This window comes from Chenopodium quinoa, unplaced genomic scaffold (genome assembly GCF_001683475.1).
Source record: "Chenopodium quinoa cultivar QQ74 unplaced genomic scaffold, ASM168347v1, whole genome shotgun sequence".
Taxonomy (NCBI): domain Eukaryota; kingdom Viridiplantae; phylum Streptophyta; class Magnoliopsida; order Caryophyllales; family Amaranthaceae; genus Chenopodium; species Chenopodium quinoa.
Window position 1 is genome coordinate 1,658,552 of NW_018742681.1, and position 23,417 is coordinate 1,681,968.

Genomic DNA, 23,417 nt, shown 5'->3' on the forward strand with positions numbered 1-23,417 from the left:
ACGGTCAAGGTTATATAGAGGGGTACAGTCCGCAAGAATTTTGGGCCCGAATCACGAGTGGGGCTAGAGAATTCCAATCAAACTCCTCCAAGGCCTCAGAGATCCACCATGCCGCCTTACGGTACTTTCACCGGATGCTTGCATATATCTTCTTCTCCAGAAAAGATCTAGGTAAAATGAGCGATCAAGAGTTATCTTCTTTGGAGAGCTACCGAGGGTGCGCTTCTTTACCCACCTGCCACCCCGGAGCACAAGATCAATCTAGGGTATCTGTTTGCCAAGAGATGTAAGGCAATAAGGGACTCCCCCCTCTTGACTGGTCCTATCTTTATGGGAGGGATGGTCACGTATATCGCCTTCAAGTACAGATACAAGACCCAGCTGCAGCAGATGGAGAGCTTGAACATGGCAGCCGAATTGAACATAGAGAAGATGAAAAGAATGCAATTCATTTCGGATTCCACGGGAGTCACGGGTAAGGCCTTCATTTGGCGGATCCGAGACGTCCCTTGGTGCTACATGCCATGTCCGTTCATGATGAATCCGCCCCCGGGAACTGAGTTACCATGGCAAGTCCCTATGGAGCAAATTCACGAGAATGACCTCTCCCAGCCCGAGATTGATCATAGAAATGAAATCAGGCAAGCGAGGCGGCAACAACAACAATTCCAGCAACATCAAGAGCAACAGCAGCAACAGTTTCAGCAGCAGCAACAAGAGCAATTTCAACAATTTATTTCTCAGGCACAGCAGCATCTTCAGCAGCCCCCCCAGTTCTCGGGGGGAGGTGAGCCCTCTTCCTCTTCTGCATTTAATATTGAGCAAGCTTTCGCTAGCCTCACTCTGGAGGTTAGGAACCTTGCTCAAGCCCGGCCTAGGGAAAGAGAGGAGGCCCCTGCTCAGTCTCCTGGTCCCACTTTTGATATTTATCAAAACCATATTTATGATTACCATGTGGACCAGGGACATTTTAGCCCATGTGTCAACTACCCCTACTACCCTCCGCAGCACGGGCCTGTCCCGAATTGGGAGCCCCCTCAGGTAGATGACAATGGGAACCCCATTCCTCGTACCGGCGGCCAATACCCCTATTGGCAAGGCCCCGGTACCCTGCATGACCCTCCCCACTCCTTCCCCCCCTACAACTACCAGCGCCCAGGTGGGTGTGATTACCTCGGTGATCCCGCCTATCCTTATCAGGGCGACGGCTTTCCCCCCGGTTATTACGGTGGGTGGGAGCCATATGGGCCGCCATGCGATGTTGATTATGATTGGGCGCCCCCTGTAGTTGTAGAGGGAGAGGAAGAGGAAGACTCTGAGGAATAGATGATCATTTCTTTTGACCCCCCCCCCCCACCCTTGACTATTACATGTTTTATCGCACCGAGACGGTGCCTGGTTTTAGTTGGGGGGGTGCCTTAGCATTTTCATATCTAGGGGCAAATGAAAAGATCATTTTGGGGATGAGCAGCCTTTCCTATGCTTGCTTGTGCTTAATAATCTGTTGGCTTGTATCTGTTGGTTTGTATTATACATGATCACTTTTCCTTTTTCTTCTTTATTTTGTTTTCTAATCTTTTTGCTTTGGAGTTCTGGTATTTCTCACTTTTTGGCAGGTTGTATACTACTTTTGGAAGGAGCCAAGGTTGGTTGACTTGGAACCCATCATTCTTTTTATGTTTTGGATTGGCATGGCTCCGGTGAGATCTTTCCAAACTCTCTTCTATTTATTTTATCTTGCTTAGTTCCTAGGAGCGGAGTTAGGATTAAGTTGATTGATTCATGGATGTTTGCATACTTGGAATTGTGTACTGAGAATTGTGTGAATTGATGCTTTCATTCTTGAGTTCCTCTTCTATCCTTCTATCCCTTCCTTTCTATTTTTGTTGAAGAGTAGCAACGGGGCGAGGTTCACACCTCGTGAGAGGCGCCCGGCTTTATGCCTAGGAGGACGTGCATTCAATTCACGTACCTTCTACCGCCCCCACTTATGGAATTTATTCCAAACGAAGTCCTACTTCTCTTGTTGCTCTTCAATGTTTTCTTTTTCTTTTTCTTTCTCTTAGTGTTATCCAAGGCAAGTGTTAAAACTTTGTTTTGTGTTTGGCTGAATTAGTAGCTACAATGTATGAACATATATGAGTTGGTTCCTTGGTTTGATAGGTTTACAAGGTCTTTAATGTTTTGGTTGAAAATCACATAGCTTCATTGCTCAAATGACTCCTATTGGACATATCTTGGGCTATTTAGGCCTTGATCCCTTTTGTCCTCGGTTTGTGGTTGTTGGGCGTAGCTCATCTTGTGAATGAAAGCTAGGTGGCTAGAAATTTGGAGACTTAGTGTTTTGCTACTTGATCTAAAACTCGCTCCATTTGACTCTTGAGACCGCGACCGAATCGACTCATAGGATGATAAAGGCATTCATTTCGGGATAAGGGCATAATTTTTCGTTCTTTTTAGATCCTTTTTTTATTTCCTAGGACACCTTTACTTTCAAATTTCAGGTTTTTGGGTTTACATTCACCTTTTGCGTACCCCCTTGAGCCTTCCACTTTTTGTCTACCCGCATTACAAGCCTTATGAACCTAATTTTATTTTCACCTTTATAGAAATGAGTGAAACTCGAGCTTGGCTTTGTATCTAAGTTAAAAGTTTGGCATAGTGGATGTCTATAATGTAAATTGCAAGGGACGTGTTTGTTTCCCCAATTAAATCTTTTGGTAAAAAAAAAAAAAAAAAAAAAAAAAAAAAGGGTTGGAATAAGAATGCATAAGTAAGGCATCGATCTTGTATATAGTTTAGAGTTAGTTGGGGGGTATAATACCCACCAACTAAGGTTAGTTGGCCTTGGTTTTGCTCGATTCATTAATGTTTCACTCTTAGGAGCTTACACCACCAGCCACTCAATTTAACCCTTACCCCAAGCCATTTCATTGCACCTTAAAAGCCCTTTGGACCTTGAGTGATTGAGTCAATGTCGGTGGAGAGAGTCATGGGTCGAGCTTTTAGATTGGATTTGCATTTACTAAGTTAGGGCAATCCTACCTTGCCCACCTCCTTGTTGTTCTCCTAATTCTCTTGTGGAATTCGAGACGACTAGCCGCCTAGTGTACATGATCGAGATGAGGAAGGTTGCCTTGGTGAGGGACAATTGGAGGATAGGATCTTTATAGTCCAAGCTTTTGAGCATGAGCTATGTGGCCTTCAACCAGGAGCATTAGCTAGCTTGTCCACCTATCTTGTCAAGAAGCTTGCGCATCCTTGTGATTGCATTGTAGTGAAAGTTCAACCATTCATGTTTGTGTTTCTTTCCCTTTTTTTTTTTCTATTTTTCTATTTTTCTATTTGTCTCTAAAAACCTTGCCTTGATTTAGTGCGAAGTTGTGGGTTAATCTCTCTCGAAAACCCTCACGAGAGCATACTCGTCCTCCTAAGTGACTTGGGGGTTTAAATGGCTTGTCGTTTACGCTAAAAACGACCGTGATTCCTACGAAAGTGAGTTAGTGTATAGACTTATGCTTTTGGTTATTTTTGTTTGCTTATTTTACTTCGCTCGAGGACGAGCAAAGGACTTAGTTGGGGGGAATTTGATCAGTGGCCATTTGGCCCACTTTTGTAATTCGTTTCTTCCCCGATTGAGCCCTTTGTTTGCCCTTTTTCCTCTATTTTAGCTTAGTTTTGTTATTATTTAGCATATTTGTTACTTGGAGTGGTTTTGAGTCATTTTTGGCTCATTTCCTAAGGTTTTATTCCCTCTCCTTTAACCCATTTCAATTTGCTCCTATTAGAACCTTTCCTATGATTTGTGTTTTCCATCTTACAGGTCCTCCCGTGGCTAAGAAAGCAAGGATTGGATGCAAGGATTAGGCATGCTTTGGAGTCAAAGGGATTGGAGCATTAGAGCCCAAAATATGAAGGAAAGAAGAGTTCAGAGCGGGCGCTCTAGATATGGAGCGGGCGCTCTGTATTCCTTGCTGCAGAAAAACCAAGTACCCAACCCTCAGAGCGGGCGCTCTAATGTTGAAGCGGGCGCTCTAGCTCCCAGAATAATCAGAGCATTTTCTGCGAGACTTCAGAGCGGGCGCTCTGGCCTTAGAGCGGGCGCTCCGTTTTCCCCTGACCGATTTGAACTCTGCTACACGCGTAGGCCGACGGCTCTAATTATTTTACTCTGCACGTGATGCCTAAAATTTTGGGCCTTGATTTGGGTTAGGTTTTAGAGGAGGGTATAAATACCTCTCTTCCTTGTAATTGGGAGGAGAGAGGTATGTAGAGAGAGAAATATTAGAAAATCAGATTTCAACTTATTGTTTTTTTTCTTTCTTTTGCACTTTAGATTAGTTAGGGTTTAGTTCCTCATTAGATCTAAAATACTACTCTTTGTTACTCTCTTTCATTTTCAATCCAAGATTAAATCTTTTGGTATTATTTCTATCCCTACTCTTTATTTATTGCTTTATTTATCTATTTTAATTAGTTTTAGCTTATCTTTAGTTGTTATTTCAAGTCAATAGAATAGTTTAATATCTTAGTTGCCTCCTTGTTTAAACTTGCAATTTCTGGTTTTGATCCTTTATTTTCTTGCTATTAGTATAATATTATCCTTATTTGCTTAGATTTCATGCTATTTAGAATAGATTACAAGTAGACTTAACATATTCTCTTCAAAGTTAACTTCTTTAGTAAAGTTTAATCATCCTATTTTCTGGTTTTAGCCATGTTTCTCTCATTAAACTTAGTTTTTGCTTTTGTTAATGTTCTTGTGTGCTTTGGTATGACCCTTCCTTCTCTAGGCTAGGTTTCTAGCTAGGGGAGGGGGAAATGATGAACTAATGATGAAATGAATGATATGCGGTGCAAGATTGGGTAGATTGAGAAGTTTTGCAATTGATTCCAACCTAGGTTTTAGTTGTTAGGAATTGGAGATTGATCACCTCTAAGACCCTATTTTGTGTTGCATGCTAGTTGCGCGAGAGTGAGCTTGTATGAGATGATGACTAGGTTAGGGATGACCTCGACCACCGAGGCGGGGTTGGGTAGGCGGTGTTTAGGTGAGCCCGAGAGGGAATCCTAGATGTTGGACCATAGGCCCCAATTGTTTGGTTGACCGATTGAACCATTCTTGTTGCCTCTAATTGTTGAAATCATTGTTAGTTAGGAATTCTCCCCTATCCCCTAGTGTTTGCTATTCCTTGATTTTCGAAGTTTTATACCTCTGCTTGTTGCTTGTTAATTTAGTTCTTAGTTTATTTGTTTCCCTAGTAGCTATAGATAAATCCATCAAAAATTTATTCCTCCCTTTTCAATTGACTTATAAGTGATCTAAGCAAGAGACGTTTGACCTTCCCTGAGGATTCGACCCCTCTTCCACTATGCTACCTTTGGTTAGTTTAGGACGTGGGTTTTCTTTTTATTCTTGACTCGACCTTTAGGAACTAACGACACCTAGGGGGCCGGTCACTACCATTCATAGCCCACTACCGTTTGCTAAGTGGGGCATGGATATTCTGGGTCCATATACGCCTGCTACAGGCGGAAGGAGGTACATACTTGTTGCCGTCGACTACTTCACTAAATGGGTAAAGGCGGAGGCTGTAAAGGGAATCAAGACGAAGGATGTAATTTCATTCATTTGGAAAAATGTCATCACTCGGTTCGGGGTTCCCATGTCTATGGTTTTTGATAATGGTTCCCAATTTGAGACGCCTGTTCTCAAAAGCTGGTTTGGAGACCAAGGAATTGCACACTACTTTGCATCTGTCAGCCGTCCACAAGCAAACGGCCAGGTAGAAGCCTTTAATAAAATCATCTCAGACAGTCTCAAGAAAAAGATTGAACGAGCAGGCGGCCTATGGGCGGATGAATTACCACATGTTCTCTGGGCCATTAGGACGACTGAAAAAGGGGCAACTGGAGAAAATCCATTCCTCCTAACTTATGGTGCGGAAGCTGTTCTTCCAATAGAACACTACGAGCCGACTCTTCGAGTAATGCTATATGACGAAGAGGCAAACTGGGAAGCCATGCGCCTGGCATTAGACTCACTTCCTGAAAGGAGGGGCAATGTTGTCTTGCGCCATGAAATTTACCGTCTGAGAATGACTAGATCATACAACAAAAAAGTACACAGGCGTCCACTCAAAGTGGGGGACTTTGTACTTAGAAAAATGGAAGCAGTTGGAAGGGCTAATGAGTCTGGCAAACTAACTCCCAACTGGGAAGGACCCTACCGAATCTGTGAAGAGGTCAGGGACGGTACCTACCGTCTGGAAACACCAGACGGCCAACCGTTGCCTCGAACTTGGAATGCAGATAATCTTAAGAAATATTTCTTTTGAATGATATAAATAGTCAAGGGCTACTTAATAAAAGTTTGCATACTTAATATTCAATTTTGTACTAAGAGGGACACGCCTACTAACAAACAGTCGGCTACTCTCCATACTCAGTTTTCATTTTTACCTAAGAGGGGCATGCCTACTGACAAACAGTCGGCCACTCTCCATGTTTAATTTTTATTCTTATCGGCAACCCTCCTCTTACTTAGCACCTACGTTCACCAAGAACTAACCAATTCCACAAGCCGAATGATCAGTCCAGGCGCCAAGCCAACTGATCCAATCTTTAAACTAATACGACCTGTCCCAACATCATAGCAGGCGTCCGGCGGCATCCCTCCGGATGAAATTCGTCGCAGAGAGCAGCTCCCTTTTGGGTGGAACATTGCTCTATAAACTAATTACACGGCACCTATACGACTGTCCCCAAGGGCAACCACGTAGCCGTTTTTGAGACAAGGATAACTCTATCACTAACCGAACCAGTGGTAGCAGTTGGCATCTGAGTCAAATGACCGCCTGTATTACTTGGGATAAATGCAGGGGGTATCTCTTGAGTTAATAGCCAACAAACATTGGCGAATCAAAAGGTTCAGCCGGCCTCCGCCGCCTGGTACCTTTACTACTCAAGCAGGAGTGACGGTGACTGAGTAACACCAAAGTTAACTCATAGTCACTCTCTCAAACTTAGTATGGAGCCTAAAAGGTATGAGTCGTCCGCTTGTTTTTAGCAAACAGGGGCTCTCAACCACTACTCCTACTAGGTTAACAACCTATGAGTTAAAAGCCAACAAACATTGGCGAATAAAGGGGAACAACCGGTACCCACCGCTTGATACCTCTACTACTCAGTTACTTGGCGACTAGGTAACAATCATGTCTACTTGGTCACTCCTTAAAAATTTTAGTATGAAACTAAAAAGGTGTTCATACAGCACCTGTTCACACTAGATTTAATATGGCGGGAAACAGTCGGCCTAGACGGCCTAAAGTCTCTAGCCTAAAAGCATGACAAGTAGGAAACAACTTTCCTACTTGGTTAAATTTTACAAATGACAGGACCGCCTGCCTAAAGGGGATCCAGTCTTTAAAATGGTTCGAATACCGATTGGATAAATGGCCGACTGATCGTCTAGCCTGGAAACAAACAACCAGTCGTCCAGGGGCATAGGCGGCGTGACTAACTATCCGTACCTGTTTGCAACTATCGGCCATGTAAAACAGTCGGTATAGTGTACAATTGGATATCAGAATATTCAATACTTAAACAAATTAGAAGCAAAACAAAAAAAATTCATTAAAAAGAAGCCGGTCATCAAAGACCGGCAAAATATTCAGAGCCCCGGCCCCCTGGCCGGGTAAATACAAACAAACGGCACGCAGGCCGTGGAAAGAAGACATAAAGCTTAAGAAGGGGGCAGATCTTCAATATTAGCAGCTACCGCCTGGTCAGCACTCTTCTTGCTGGACTCAGCTTCAGCTGCATCCTTCTTTGATGCATTACCCCCAAGCGGCACAAGCGCCACTACCGGCTGCTCCTCCTCCTCCAACGCCTCTTCCTCAGCAGCCGCCAGGATCTCTTGATTATATCTATCAGAACACTGGCGGTACGTTTTTTCCCATGAGGCAAAGTCGGCATTGGGGAAGAGGCGGCCCCAAGTCATGCGCTGGATTTGAGCAGAGTCTTCCATCATCTCCCGGACCAGCTCTTTCTTTTCTTGCTCGGCCTTTTCCGAGAGCTCCTGAGTAAGACTCTTCTCCTGGGTCACCAGGCGTACCTTTACGCTCGCCAAGGATTTCTCCAAGGTTTCGTATGAGGACATCTTTTGGCGAAGAGGTCTCAGCTCGGCCTTGAGGTTGTTGATGGTCGCCTCCAGCTCGCTATTCCTCTTCTGGGCCGCCTCTAACTAAGCCCGGATAGCGGCGGTAGCCTGCACCTGATAATAAAGAATATCAATGGTCAGAACTTCATTTTGGGAAATTTGAAATATTGCCTTATCACAGTCAGAGGCGGCCATAGCTTTTGCAGCCTTTACCTCTTTGTTCTTCCGGTCAAGCGGCTTGCGAAGGCCGTTCACTCGGAGCAGGGCCTAAGTAAAAAGGGGAACAGGCGTCAGTTTCCAAACAAAAAAGAAAACAGGCGTCCTGGAATTCAAATACTCAAAAATATGCTAAGTATACCTCAGCAAGGACCCCTGCAATCCCTTCTAGGTCAAGGGTGCCGACACCCCTGACCGCCTCCCTTTCAGCTGGAGGAACGGCCTTGATCATAGACTTAGCCACCTCGACCAAGTCAGGCTCCTGAGGGCCGGCTGCATCAAGCATAAACAAACGGATTAGACCTAGTAAAGAAGGGAGCAAGTCTAAAATTTACAAGGATAATTTCATACTTCTAGGTGGCCCAGCTGGAGTTTTAGAAGAAGTGGCCGGCTGTTTCTCAGCCGCCACATGTTTCCTGGCAGAACCAGGAGAGCTCGCAACAGTCGTCCTCCGGGCCTTGGGGTCCGGCTGTTGGGAAGAAGAAGCTCTTGGAGCGCCCGTCTAAAAAAGAAGAAAAGAGTCAGTATATGCATAAACACAACTCCAAAAAGAGGGTGAAAGGTTTGAAGCCCACCAAGGGTGCCCCCTTGTTGGGGGAGTCGGTTGAAGACTGTTGCATGATGGAGGCCCGCAACATGGCCGCCGCAGCCTTGGAGGCGGTAATTTTGCTCATAGCGTCCGCTGCAAAAACAAATAGCAAAGTTAATAAAAGTCATAACAAGATATGCATGGAACAACAGAGTATTCGACAGGTCGGCTACCTCTTGAGCACCGACTGCTGAGGCCACAGGCGGCCAAAAAGTACTCGTCGTAGAGCCATTTGAAGCTCCGGACGCAGTGCAGGGGTACTTACTCTCGTACCCCTGAAGTAGAGTTCACCTTCGACTCTACTTTGAAGAGTCCTTTATCTAGGATCTCTTTCTTAGCCTTGGGGGGAACAGGCGGCATGCTGCGGCCGCCTGCAAGAAGGGGCGGATTCCTGTTCCACCTGTTGAAGCGCTTGTTCAGCTCTGTGTCTGAACTCTCAATGATAAGGAAGGTGCTCCGCCAGTCCTTCCATTTGTTTGCTTTACCTCTCGTCATGAGGTAGCCCCTGTGGCTCGTCAATTGATACCAGCCGGTACCGCTTGCCTTAGGGGTCCGGCTGAGGTAGTTCATGTGGGCGAAAGCCTCGAAGTTCGGCTCCACCCCGTGCAGTTCGCACCCGGCCACATAGCCGAGTACGTTGACCCAGGAGTTCGGGGCTAACTGCCATAACCCCAACTCATACCCATCCAAGATCCGCTGAACAGCCGGATGTAGTGGGAAGCGCATCCCAGCCTTGATGGCCGCCTCATAGCAGCCAAAGCAGGCGCCATCATAACTGGTACCAGCCGGCCAGACGACTGTGTCTTCTGGATCCGGCACGAACACTAAAAAGTCGGGGCCCATTGTGTGGTTTGCGATTAAGCTCTCCACTTTCTCTTGCATGGCTGTGATCCGGCCCCGAGGTACCATGCAGTAGTAGGGGGTATTTTGCTCTCGGTGAGAGGCGGATGGCTCCGCCCAATCGTCCCCCTTCTCAACTGCGTGAGAAAGCCTCGCCTCTTGCAGGCGACTGTTTTTCTCTTCTGTGTCCAGAGAAGCATGGCCAGAAGAGCTAGACTCGGAATCATCCTCTGACAAGTCCGAAGAGGACGACTCCTCCCCTCTCCCGGAGGGGCCCGCCTCCTCTCCTTTAAAAGGAGCAGGAGAGAATGTAGAATTGTCAACTGTAAAATGGGAAGGGGTCACTTTGACTCCTCCCTCAGAACTGCCGGCTTTCAAGCCGCTTTGTTTCACTTCCACATCTGGCGCCTGGTCAGATGTTTCACTAATCGGCACCCTGTGGGAGGAGCCGTCTGAGTTTGAGATCCTGGCAGTCTTTTTTGTTCTGTCCATCATGCTCTGCATAGACACAGATACAGTCGGACTTTGTATAAAGGGCAAAGATGGGTCCAGAAAAGGGCAGGCGGCACTCCTAGTCCTAGATTCAGCCGTCCCCGGTGACCGGCTGATCACTAACCTAGGTCGTGTCGTGTGCTTCTGTGGTGCCATTTCAAAAAAGAATAAAGTAAAGAGAAAATTAAGAGTAAGAGAACCGACGGTTACCTGAACGAGTGACGATTGATGAAGTTCTGAAAATCCTTTGCAGTCGGCTTGTCAAACAGGCGGTAGGCAGAAAGGGTCCAAAATGTCAGAGCAAGTTCAGGGGTCCGAATGTTCTCTCACAAAGTTTTCAAGTGTGAAAATGACCGAAGTCAACACTCCTTTATATAGGCGAAGTGAGAAGGCGAAGGGTCACTTCCAGAATTCAAAATTTTGGCGGGAGAATCTCTCGGCCTCTCGCCGAGTGACACCTGTAGCAGGCCGTCGCCTGTTACAGGGCGATACCTGTCACAGGTAACACGTGACCAGTCACGTGCCACCTGTGAGGGGCAAATGATTAGGGATTTTTCCCCACCAATCACCATCTGACAAGTGGACCAATCAGGTTCCGCCATGTGTCCGTCACATGGGCCAATAGGAGCCTGCCACGTGTCAAGCAATGATCCGTCCACTATGGACCAATTACGACACGACACGTGTCCTTCCCATGACACCTGGGATAACCGGTCACCTAGGCCCAACTTCCGTGGGAAGCCCAATCAGCCCAAGGTTAACCTAAACCTAGATTGGCACGTTTCCCGAGGTTATAAATACCTCCCTTAATCCTCATTAAGGGAGATTACGCAGATTACACACATTAAACTCTCTCACCTAGAGAGACCCAATCACTTTAATTTCCGCATTAATTACTCCTTAATCAAGTACTAACTTGACCGTCGGAGGCGGATCTCCAATCATCCGGAGCATCCGTTTGTTTTGCAGGTACAGGCGTCCGGTTCCAGTCTCGGAATTGTAACTCTCCCGTAGGACATCAGAAAACCCCGAAACACCAACCATTTAAACACTTAAAGATTGGATCTTTAATATACTAGGAACTTTAAAATTTCACATTCACACTTTAATGCAATTGATTGGCATGATTGTGAAATGACAAGTTTATGTGAAAATTGAACATACCAACTTAAGCACACATTATGACTTCATAAACATGCTTAAAAGGGTTTAAAATTGCAGTAGATTAGGGATGCAACAATGCATTTAATCTAACCTTGACATGCTTAAATTAATCAAGGCATAAAGATTTAAAAAATTTCGTCAAAAACGAAAAAACCCCTCGAAAAACATATTTTTGGGGGGATTTTGGCTTCTGGACAATTCTATAAGGGTCAGAAACGATTTAGAACAACGATTCCACCCAAAAATCACTATTTTTGAGTCAAAATCTGAGTTCAACAGCCTTAATTAATTAAAACGAGCTTCTAATCCAATTAGAAAGTTCCATTTTAAATCACCTTAATTAACTAATAAGTGCAATAATTAAAAAAGAGGCTCCGATACCGTTGTAGGGTTTCGTAGAGACCATCTCTACGCGGAATAGAAACCCCCCAAGACCCGCCCTAATAATTAAAGCAATAAAGCATGCATAAACATAATTAAACAACAATTAAGAGAAGGGAGAAAGAAGTTATACCCTTGAAGCGTGCTTCGCTCGTAAACCGAGCTCTTACTTCTAAGCTTAAAGCCTCACAAGCGTGACGGCCTCCAACAGCTCGTACCCACGACCCGACCCGAACGGTCTTCGTCTTGAGGGTTAGTCAAGACTTGACCAAAGATAAAACTAGAGTTTTACGAACTTAAAGGTTTTCTCAATAATTAGAGATGCCTTTTTGAGTTCCACTCAAGTTGATTTCCAAATGCCCAATCATGGGTTATTTATAGAGAAATGCAACTTGCACTCCCATTCATGATCAATGTAAGATAGTTTGCATTTCCAACTAATTTATTTAAATTAAAATAAATTAAAAGATAATGCAATCAACAATCAACAAGTGGCACACGGAGAGGAGAGGTTAGGTGAGGACCATCACCAAGGAGGGACCATTGCCTTGCTCCCCAAGGGATGGCTCCAAGCTTTGGTCCCCACAATTCCAAACCGGCATCAAGGCCTTGGCAAGTTGGCAGCCTGCCTTGGCTGCCAAGGCTACCAGCTGGCGCCTGGCACCAAGGCTGGGTAGCCTGCATTGCCAACCAGCCAGCACAGCTAGCTCATCGCATGCGTGTTGTTAGCGAGCCACGCATGCTGCTGCTGATGCTGGGCGAGGCCCCTAGCTCGCTGCTGCCATGCGAAGGCACACGCACATGCGCACAGCCCAGCGTGCTTGTTGGCTGGTGCGTAGTGCTGTGCATTGCTTGGCTGCTAGCACTGGGCCTAGGCACATGCACGCACACACAGCCCAGCGTGCTTGCTGGCTGGTGCATAGCGATGTGCTATGCTGCCACACGCAAGCGCCTAGCAATGCGAGGCATGCTGCGCGCCAGTGCTAGCAAGGCCTAGCCTTGCGATAGTAGCTGGGCTTGCTGTGCGCCAGTGCTAGCAAGGCTTAGCCTTGCGATAGCAGCTGGGCACCAGCGCCTAGCACGCATGGCATGCTAAACTTGCGCCTAGCAATGTGAGGTGCATGCTAGCTCGAGCTAGCCTAGCAACCACATGGCTAGCCAACGTGATGCTACGGCTTTCCTCAAACTTGTTGCTTGTTGATTTTGCGACGCTCGATCTCGACGCTCTAGGCTCGATATCTGACGTCTGTGTTCGTAATACTCTAGTGACTCATTAAATCCTTCGGATTGATTCGTTGGTTCGGATCGGCGGTTTGTTTGGGTTCGACCCAAAGGGTTCAGTCAAGATAAAGCTGTAATATTAATTGTTCACTAATATCACTGATCGGAAGCGGCCTCCATCCAGGCATTCCGATCACTTGATCTCACTAGAATTATAATATATCCTAGGCAGCACAAGCTGAGTGGGTTTTGAAAATTCTTACATTCATATCTTCATTAGCGACAGCAGTAAAACAATGCTCTACACTTTCAGTCATCTTCCTGAAAAGTAAATAAATCAAAGAAAAAAGTAAATAAACAATAACAAAAAGTAAACAATTGAAAAAAAGTATAGTAATAAAAACTATTAGAGGTATACTAAAAAGTGAATGACTCAAAGCAAAAAGTAAATAAAAAAGCTCAAAAAGTAAAACAAACAAAATAAAAAAGCAGTTCTAAGGATTAAGCAAAAGTAAAAGTGAAAAGTAAATGACTCAATAGAAAAAGTAAATGACACAAGGCATAAAGTAAATATAAAACCACAAAGAGTGAAAAAAAGAAGAATTGAATAAAGCAGCAACACTAAAACGAATGTTTCTTCAGAACATTGAACAAAGTAAATGGAGCAATATTTCTTCAAAACCTTAACCAAAGAGGAAATAACTCAAATAACAGTAAATCATAAAATAACAACCGAAAGAACCCTAAATCATACAATTAGATTAAAAATTATAAAAAAAAACCCCAAATATTAATACAAAACCCTAAAATGTAATAAGTAATTCGAAAAACACCCAAATCGAAATATATGAACCCTAAATCGTAATAAGTAATTCAAGAACACAAAATCATAATAAAAGAACAATAAATAAATAAGAAATAAACTGAAAAATTCAAACAAGAAACAACAACAACAAATCAAAAATAAAAAATCAAATGAGAAAACAAAAATTGCAAATCAAACAAAACACATAGCAAATCGATAAAAAAATTCAAAAAATCACAAAAAAGTATAATAAATCGAAACGAATTACCTCAAAACAATGAAGAAAATCGAAGAATCAGAGAAAAAAAACTTGATGAGCGAAGAACAGATTCGCGAATTTGAGGGAGTAGAGAGAGATTTGCGGGTAGAGAGAGAAAGTGCAAGAGAGGAGAGAGAATGAAAAGAATCTGCGGAAAGAATAGAAGGAAGGTCATTCAACGCGGAAAATACCAAAATGCCATTAATGAGGCGGGTGAAATGTGAGCCGTTAGATGCAACTTGATGAACGGTTGAGATTAGTTCCTAGTTCCTATTATTCACCTTGGTTCTCACCTGATCTCAATTCTATATATATATTGGTCATTTTAAGATTTTTTGCTCATATATTATTATTTTTTTTTCCACTTTCTCTACTCATAAAATTGCATAATAGTCTATCAATTCAAAATTATTGCATCTAAAAAAACAGAGGAAATTCGCATAAGAGTTTATCAATTCAAAAATAATGCACCTAAAAATAATAGAGAAAGTATAAATTGTATACGGATTAAGACATCGTTCACTTCACCTTATTTTTGCTAAACTGCAATTATTTGACTAAACTGAAATTATTTTTACTGAAGTTAAATTATTTTTATTGAACTGAAATTAATTTACTGAACTAAAATTATTTTTGATGAACTTATATTATTTTTATTGATTCTCTATTATATTTTTTTAAAGTTACTGATTTTTATAAAATTTAAATTATTTTTATTAAAATGAAATTATTTTTATTAAACTGAAATTATTTATTTTAAGGTGAGTGAAGAAGGTTAACACTTAACAAAACAGAAGCCGGAGGACTGGAGGAGGGAGTACTACTGGATTTTTTAACCACATTGAACCCCCATCTCTTTCTCACTCTCCTTACTGCGTACTCTGAAATCCTCATTCAACTATTCAAGCGGCTCCTGAGCTTTCTCTCCATTGTAACGGCTTCCAAGGTAATATTTTCTTATCAATTCTTTTCATTTTTAATCATTGAATATCAATTTCACAATCTAGGGTTTGTTTCAAACTTTCGTTAATAGTTATAATAATCAGTTTAGGGCTATTTCTAATGTGGATTATTGAGCTATTGATGATAATTACCGAATATGTGATTGATTATAGTTACCGAATATGTGATTGATTATAACAAGCAATTTTGTTCGTAGAATATTTATGTGTGCATTTATTGTGATATTCTTAAGCGACAAGAATTTGTGCATTTTCTCAACATGATATGATAATTGAGTAAAAATTGGATGATTATGTGTTCCAGGCTTTTGTTTATAATCCTTTAATGTTAGGACAAAACTATGAAAACCCACCTTTTCTACCTAGAAAACCGATTAGGAGCAGGCTTGGCGATAAACCGAAACTTGAATTGATTAGACACAATGCATTCCAATTATATTTGGATTATTAAGAAAGAAAATTAGATTAAATGTGCCAATTTCCTTTTGAGTTTTATGGTACAATCTTAGACTATTTAATTGGTCTTTTGGAGCTCCCCATTGAACAAATTAAGCAAAAAATAGCTTTAGTTGCCAATTTATCATACAACCAACTTTAGAGGAAGGGCATGATCAAATTGTTTTCCTAGTTTTCTATGTATGATTGGTTTGTAGATTTTATTTCATAATGAAACACTTATATAATATCATATTGTCACTTTGATTTATTTAGGTTTAAATGTGTCTGTCACTTGAAGTTAAATTTGAACTTGTTTAAAAAATTTCGGAATGGAATTTTACTCGTATTATACTAATTAGGAATGTGGATAGTGGATTGTTTTAGTTTAAATCCATGTTAGCTTCACTCCCCTAGAGCTCGTTAGTCAATCAGATGATAAGGCGGTCTTATTATAAGTTATGTAATTATTTAATGTGAATTCATTACATTTTACCATAGGTTGAACATTCGGATTCAAATGTGTATGTTGAGAGTATGTTTTTTTTTTTATTTTTTAAAATGAGAAGGGTGTTTTTTTTTAAATCACCTAAAACCCCTTCTCACTTTATATATTACTATTTACTATAGATAGGAATCATAGGATAGAATAGCATACTCCGCAACATAGATTTCCTATATACCAACCACGTCACACGTCATTAAAATAAACTGTTTTTTTTTTTTTTTTTTTCAATTAAGTGGCGTGAAACTGCTAATTAGGGGTTTATGTTTTCACCTGCTTCACCTATACTAGTTTTCCCCAAAAAAAAAAAAAGAAAAATTGAAATCGACATAAAGGGTCTTTTTATAACATGAGCAAACTAAATTGTCTCCAAATATACTCAAATAGTCGTCATAGAAAAGATAAAATTTTAGAAAATATTCCATAAAACACATAAGCTTAAAACGGACCCAAAAAACCGCCTAACTCGTCCAGGCATGGACATGCTATGTCGAGCACTTTGTCAACATCGTTCCAGCTTCGTCAAGTCTTTGTAAAACGGCCATAACTTCCTCGTTTCTTATCGGAATTGGGCATATGACCTATCGTTGAAAAGCTCTTGAACCAAGATATCACCCCCAACTTGAATCACCTCAAAATCACTTGTAGTTTGGGAGATATATGCATTCAAAGTCAGACCTACTAGATTTCGAGTCACAATTTAACATCCTCCATTGAAGAAGCTTTTGAGCTTTCTCCTCCATTGAATTAGCTTCTGAGGTAGAACCTTCTTTAACTAATCGAATATCAATTTCATAATCTAGGGTTTATCGATAGTTGCTGCTGATTATTTTTCGCCATTTTTTGTTGTTCATTTTTATTATAAAAATAGTTGATTTCCGTGGTAAAATTTATGTTTTTGATCTTAATGCTTGATTTGATCTTTAATTTGCAATTTTTGAGGATTAGTATTTAAGCGCACACTAGATGTGCGATGAAATGCTAAATTGAGAAAGTGTAATTATCCTGCCTGTAAATAACTTATACGTTATAATTGTGTTTTTGCCCTGATTATATAGTTGTCATATGAGTAGTATAATTTTATGCTTTCTGATTTGTTAGTGTCAGGTTGTTTGTTTTTGGGGATGATGAAACTGTTGTCATATGAGTAATGTTTGGTGTACGTAGAGGGGAATGTGTGTATAGTTATGGTGGTAATTGGGATCTTTTCGATTTGATTTTGTAATGTTTAGGCAAGTAGATTATTATGGCACATAGGTTTGGTGTGTAAACCTCCTATTATTTGTTGTATTTGACTGTGGATGCTATGCTCAATGCATCTAACAGAGGTGTATAATTACCCTCTCATTGTTCTTGAAATGCATAATCTAGAAGTCAATGAAAATTACATTGTCATTCCTACAAAACTAACATATTCTCTATAAATACAAATCATAATATTATTGTAAATATATAGAAATCAAATTTTAGGTCACTGTTTTGTCCTAGGTAATGTGTTCTTTACCATACGGTAAAAATTAGAGAAGTTGAGTGCAAATATCACATATGGTAAAGAACATATGTGTTCCTTGATGTGAGAATTTGAAATGACAATATCCGAGATGGAAGTTGGAAGTAATTGAGCTGGACGTAATTGTGTAGAGGCTTGGATTTGCATGGATTTGACCCAAATACAAATCCAGATTATTGTATTATCCAAACAGGCCATTTGGCCCAAATGGGAATTTCAAATGAAATTCTCAAATCCAAATGGGCCATAAATGGTATGTAGGGAATTTTTATCTAAAGAAGAGTAATTGTGAAATTTTTGTTTGTTTAAGCAATTTTTAGGGGAATCAGAATCACTCCCAAACAACAGGTTATTGTACTCCGTATTTTATTTTCTCCCTCTATTCTCCAACACCTATCTCTCTCCTTTATTGCAGCCAACTCAACGTTCTCCATTGAAGCAATTCAGAGTCAGCTGAAGCTGAAATTTTGATAGGCGAGAAAGAAGTAAATCATCCCAATTTTAATTTTGTAGTGCAATGGATGTGGAAACCATTGATACCAACTTCCCTTTATTTTCAAAGAAGAACAAGGGTTTTTTCCAAAAACCCTCAAGACTCACACACTGATATTCCTATACAAAATTCCCAAATATCCAATGAACGGCATCAACAAATCGAAAAGCAGACGCCGGATTCTGAAAATGAATTATCTTCTACTTCTACTTTCGCTGATTTAGGACTCTCAGAGTGGGCTATTAAAACCTGTTCAGAACTCGGAATGAAGAAACCAACTGAAGTGCAACGATATTGTATTCCTAAGATTCTCGCAGGAAATGATGTATTGGGTATTGCAAAGACAGGAACTGGAAAAACTGCTACATTCGCCTTGCCTATTCTTCATCAATTAGCAGAAGACCCATATGGGGTTTTTGCCCTTGTTGTCACCCCCACTCGGGAATTGGCATTTCAGTTAGCTGAGCAGTTTCGTGCCCTTGGCTCATCCTTGCATATCCGTTGCACTGTCATCATCGGCGGCATGGATATGATCACCCAGTCGAAGGCGCTGATGCAAAGGCCTCATGTGGTTATTACTACTCCGGGACGGATTAAAGTTTTGCTTGAAGATAACCCAGATATACCCCCAGTCTTTTCCAGAACCAAGGTAATGGTTATTACTCTATGTTTTGCTTGTTAGATGTATGGTAATTATGTCTCTCTCAAGTGTTGCACAATGTAAATGGTGGACAATAATAAATAATATGACATTATGATAAACAGATATGGTTTATGCTTTTTATTTTTAGCTATGGTAGGAAAACAGAATATGTGTAATACCCGTGTTTTTTGGGTGCACAATTCATTTGCGCACTTTTGTCCATAAGTTTTTCATAGATGTCTGATGTATTTTAATGTTTAATAAATTGTGGTTGATGATCTCTTGTTTTGGTAGCACTTTAGATACAAAATTTGTGACTGGCTGGTAGCTAATAGTGTAATTACTTAGGTATAGAATTGGAATGTAATGTAGTTTTCCTTGTCCTAATCTATGGACGATTGTTGAGGGATTGACCATTTGTACTTATAATCTGGCTTATGGGAAAATTTTTTTGAATCATTTTCGCAGTTTCTTGTGTTGGATGAAGCAGATAGAGTTCTTGATGTTGGGTTTGAGGAGGAGCTAAGAGTTATATTTCAGTGCTTGCCTAAAAAACGGCAAACTTTATTATTTTCTGCAACAATGACCGATGATCTAACAGCATTGCTTGAGTTATCTTCTAACAAGGCATTCTTCTTTGAGGCACATGAAGGCCTTCAGACTGTGGAGTCTCTTCGACAACAATATCTTACTGTTCCTGAACATGTCAAGGATGTATATCTTCGATATGTTTTATCAAAGATGGAAGATATGAGTGTTCGCTCAGTCATTGTATTCTTTTCTGAATACAGGTATGTAAGTATGTAACAAAGATAATCTAGTAATATTATGATACAATTATTACGTAGTTAGCATATCAAGATATTAGGTCTTTTGGGGTTCTACATCAAAAATTCATTTTCTGGATTCGTTTGCTTTTAATAACATGAACTGTAAGAGAGTGTTACAATGAACTTGTTATTTATCTAGTATGGAAGTAAATTTTGATGCTTTTCATTAGTGGTAGCTGGTATCTTCATCATTAATTATTCTTTTTATTCTTTTCAAGAAAAATATGGTTTTCTATAAAAATTATTCTTCACTTAAAAAAAAAAATTAGATTTTCTCCCTAAATCCTTTTTTTAATAAATTAATTTTGTTCAAATATTGATTTAATCCAAAAATCAAAGAAGTTTTTTAAAAATATTATTCTCAAAGACTAGTTAATCTCAAAGTTAGGCATCTTGCTCTTGCAAATAGGACATGCCACCGATTGGCTTTGATGTTGGAAGAACTTGAATTCAAGGTTGCCGAGCTGAACTCAATGATACCTCAGTCTTCAAGACAAGCTTCTGTTCACCGTTTTAAGTCTGGGAAAGTTCCTATATTGCTGGCTACAGGAGTTGTTGAACGCGGGCTAGATATTCCGATGGTGGATCTAGTCATACTTTATGACGTACCAAGGTTATATGCTCACAATCTACTTGGAAATTGTTATCTAATGAAGTAATACCATGTATATGCTTTATGCTAAAATTTGATGACTGCAGGGATCCTGTTGAATATGTTCATCGTGCAGGACGTACTGCAAGAGCTGGTAGAGAGGGACTTGTGCTGAGCATTGTATCAGGGGTGAGAATTAACATTTCTGTCTGCGCAATGATGAAACAGTTGTTTTTCTGGTGGCTTCATGTTTTTTGCTCATTATTTTTTGCAGAATGATGTGAATCTTTTACATGGAATAGAAGCAACACTTGGTAAGCAAATGGAAAAGTTTGAATGTAAAGAAAAAGAGGTGGTTGCCGAGATGACCAAGGTGAGAGTGCTGATATGTTTTACCTTGACTTACAATAGTTGAAAATAAGAGAAAAAACACTCTAATAAAAATAAATAAATAAAGAAACTGCTATTCCAACATTCTAAACATTCATATCAATCACCATTACTATCTGCTCATCATACATATTACTGGTTTAATGAAATTATAGCAAATTAGCAAGGTATTAGTAATCAGTAACTTGTTTTTAATCACAATGTTGTATGCCACATGACACAACAACTACAATGAGGTATGCTTTAGCAATAAATATCCAATGGATTTCAGATTATTATATAGAATTGATAAATAATCTGCTCCATCCTTTTATAATGGCATAGTTTATCAAAATCCACTAATGAAGATATCAAACAGTGAAATAAATTAGTAGTTGGGGTAAGGCTGGGTGCAATTGTCTTCCCTGGATCACTAATACACTTTCAGTGTTTGACTGTTATGTTGATTAAAGAATTTGGAGTACTTGAATTAGATTATTAGAATTTGTTATCTTCAACTTATCTCAGACTAATATGCTTTTAGTTATTGTTTATTTACTACTATATATCTTTAAATGCACAATTATAAAAATTAAGATTTCAGTAAGCAGAACCTAACATAGTCACAGGTTAGCAGGAGTCAGGTTCCGGGTTAGGGGTAGATTTGAAAAATGAAAATTACATAGAAATTACACATTGGAATGAATCTGACAAAATTTCCCTTCGTAATGTTTTTTCTTATATTAATTTTTAAAAATACAGTCAAAGGTCTGTCAGAATAGTACATAAAATCACATCAGACCAGACTAAAATAATTCATAATTTAAAAAAAAAAAAAATCAGACTAGATAAAAAAATTCAGATCAATCCAGATTAGAACTAAATAAGATTTGACCGAGTACATAAGTTCAGGTGAAGTGAACATATTCGTGATGTACTCCTAATTTCTTTCTATACTTTATCTAATTGGTTTTTTGGTTGGGAAAATTCATAAAAAGGTAATGTAATACAAACCCCTATTTCCCTTATTAACTGGCTATTCTTTCTACTATCTTCCCACTTTTTCTTTTTGGAGTTCTTAGCAATCCTCTGTGGTAATTTCAGAATTTCCTCCTTCCTTTTGTAACTCTCTTATACTACACAACCACACTCCAAAAAGATCACAATATCATAATTTTGTACTTCCATCCTTGGCAAACAACTCTTCCTTGCTACCTTTGGCATCTGCCTCTGTCACTACATCCACCGCCTCTCAAACAACCGCTAGCCCATCACCGATGTTGCAATCAACGCTCCTCTCACCTTCTCAAAAAATACAGCATTACTATGCAACAACCTCACAATCAGCCTTTAGTATAGCTCAAAGTTAACAGAATTCCTCCTACATACCTTACAAGTTACAAGTTGTAGGCTTCTAACTTGTCAAAAGGTAAGTAACCACAAAGAATTGCAATTTTTGTCATTGGGTGATTAACTCCACTCTAAAATCGTAGTCACATAGGTTGATTTAGACCATCTCGAGGTAGGGCTTCGATTATGATAAAATTTGACGAGGGATGACAGTGATCTTGGTGCCATGTAAAAGAAGTTGAGATAAGAGACCACCCTTGTAGAAATCTTGGAAGTTTGTAGAAATATGGTAACAGATTTTGTCCATTATGTAAACAAAAATTAATGGACCATGGAGCTTTGGGTTGAAATAGGTGGTGAGACGGAGGATGAGTTGAAGGAATTCAAAGTGAGAAAGGGATGGCCTTTTTTTGTTGTGGAAAATGGCTGTGGAAGTTTGCAGAACATGGAAAACTGATATGTGTCCCTCAAGTAAAGAAGATTAATGAACCACTTTCTCAATTCTTTAGGCCTCTTTTCTGATATCTTTTCTTCTGTTCAATGTGAACTACTTAGCAATGGTCCTCCATTGCTTATTTAGGCTGATGATAGCATGCCACAAGTCATGGACATGTCTTGGACACAAAAAACAACAATAGTTATAAGTGTAGATCTAGTCATGAACAAGGGTTTTGTCTAAGAACATCATGTAGACTTTTTATCTCATAAGATAGAATCTGCCTTTTTTTTTTTTTTTTTTTTTTTTTTTTTTGGGAAGCAGATCATGTAATTCTGATTTTACTTTTGTTTCTTTGCTAGATTTCTTTCTTCTTTATATACACTGTATTTACTTGAGGCGGGAGTGATTTAACCTTTTTCTTGCAAAACCTCTTATGTCCTGTAGGTTACCAAGGCAAGGAGGGTCGCAAATATGAAGATGTTGGATGATGGCTTTGAGGATAGAGTGAAAGCACGTAAGAAGCAAAAACTAGCAGATAAAAACCGAAAGCGAAAGAGGGCACAAGTCTTGTAGCTCAATTAGTAAACTATTGTATTGGTATTGTTTAAAGACCTTGAACTCTGTAATTTATCTTTTTGGTTACTTACATTGTCCACAGAATTGCATTTAAGGCTAAGCTGCATTTTTGTCCAGCAGCTTTAATTTGGATTAGGAAAATAGATTGTGAATTAACATTACCATAGAGTTCTTTATAAATAGCAAATTTTTGGATACTATGGAAGTGAAGGAAAATAAGTGAAGGGAAAAGGATAAAATATTTTCCATTGAATAACAAATTGAGGGAAGTGTGTGTCTTGTGTGTTGAGGGGGGGGGGGGGGGGGGGGTGGGGGGGGGTAGTGGGGGTGATCTAGATAGGGGAATATCCTAACCAGTTGTAAAAACGATGATTAAGGGAAAAAAAAAGAAATCATGTAATAAACAGTTAAAAATTCTAGAATATTTCACATGTGCGATTTTTGTTATTGTAAGGGTTATTGGTGTAATTTTGAATATGTTTAAAAAAAAAATACGGAGTTATAAATTATAAAACTAATATGACCTTTACATGTATTATAAAAATAAATCGACATTTTTATTATTTCGGAATAAAACGACCTTTG

At 40.1% G+C, this 23,417-nt stretch overlaps 1 protein-coding gene across 1 annotated transcript; it reads left to right on the forward strand.

Annotated features, from left to right (window-relative positions):
* Window positions 1-17,959: 17,959 nt before the first annotated feature.
* LOC110722394 (DEAD-box ATP-dependent RNA helicase 36-like) lies at window positions 17,960-23,082 on the forward strand. The gene is made up of 6 exons (XM_021901661.1): window positions 17,960-18,682; window positions 19,145-19,467; window positions 19,916-20,119; window positions 20,206-20,287; window positions 20,373-20,471; window positions 22,701-23,082. The coding sequence occupies exons 1-6, from the start codon at window positions 18,062-18,064 to the stop codon at window positions 22,827-22,829; spliced, it is 1,458 nt and encodes a 485-aa protein (XP_021757353.1). The 5' UTR covers window positions 17,960-18,061; the 3' UTR covers window positions 22,830-23,082.
* The last annotated feature ends 335 nt before the right edge of the window (window positions 23,083-23,417 follow it).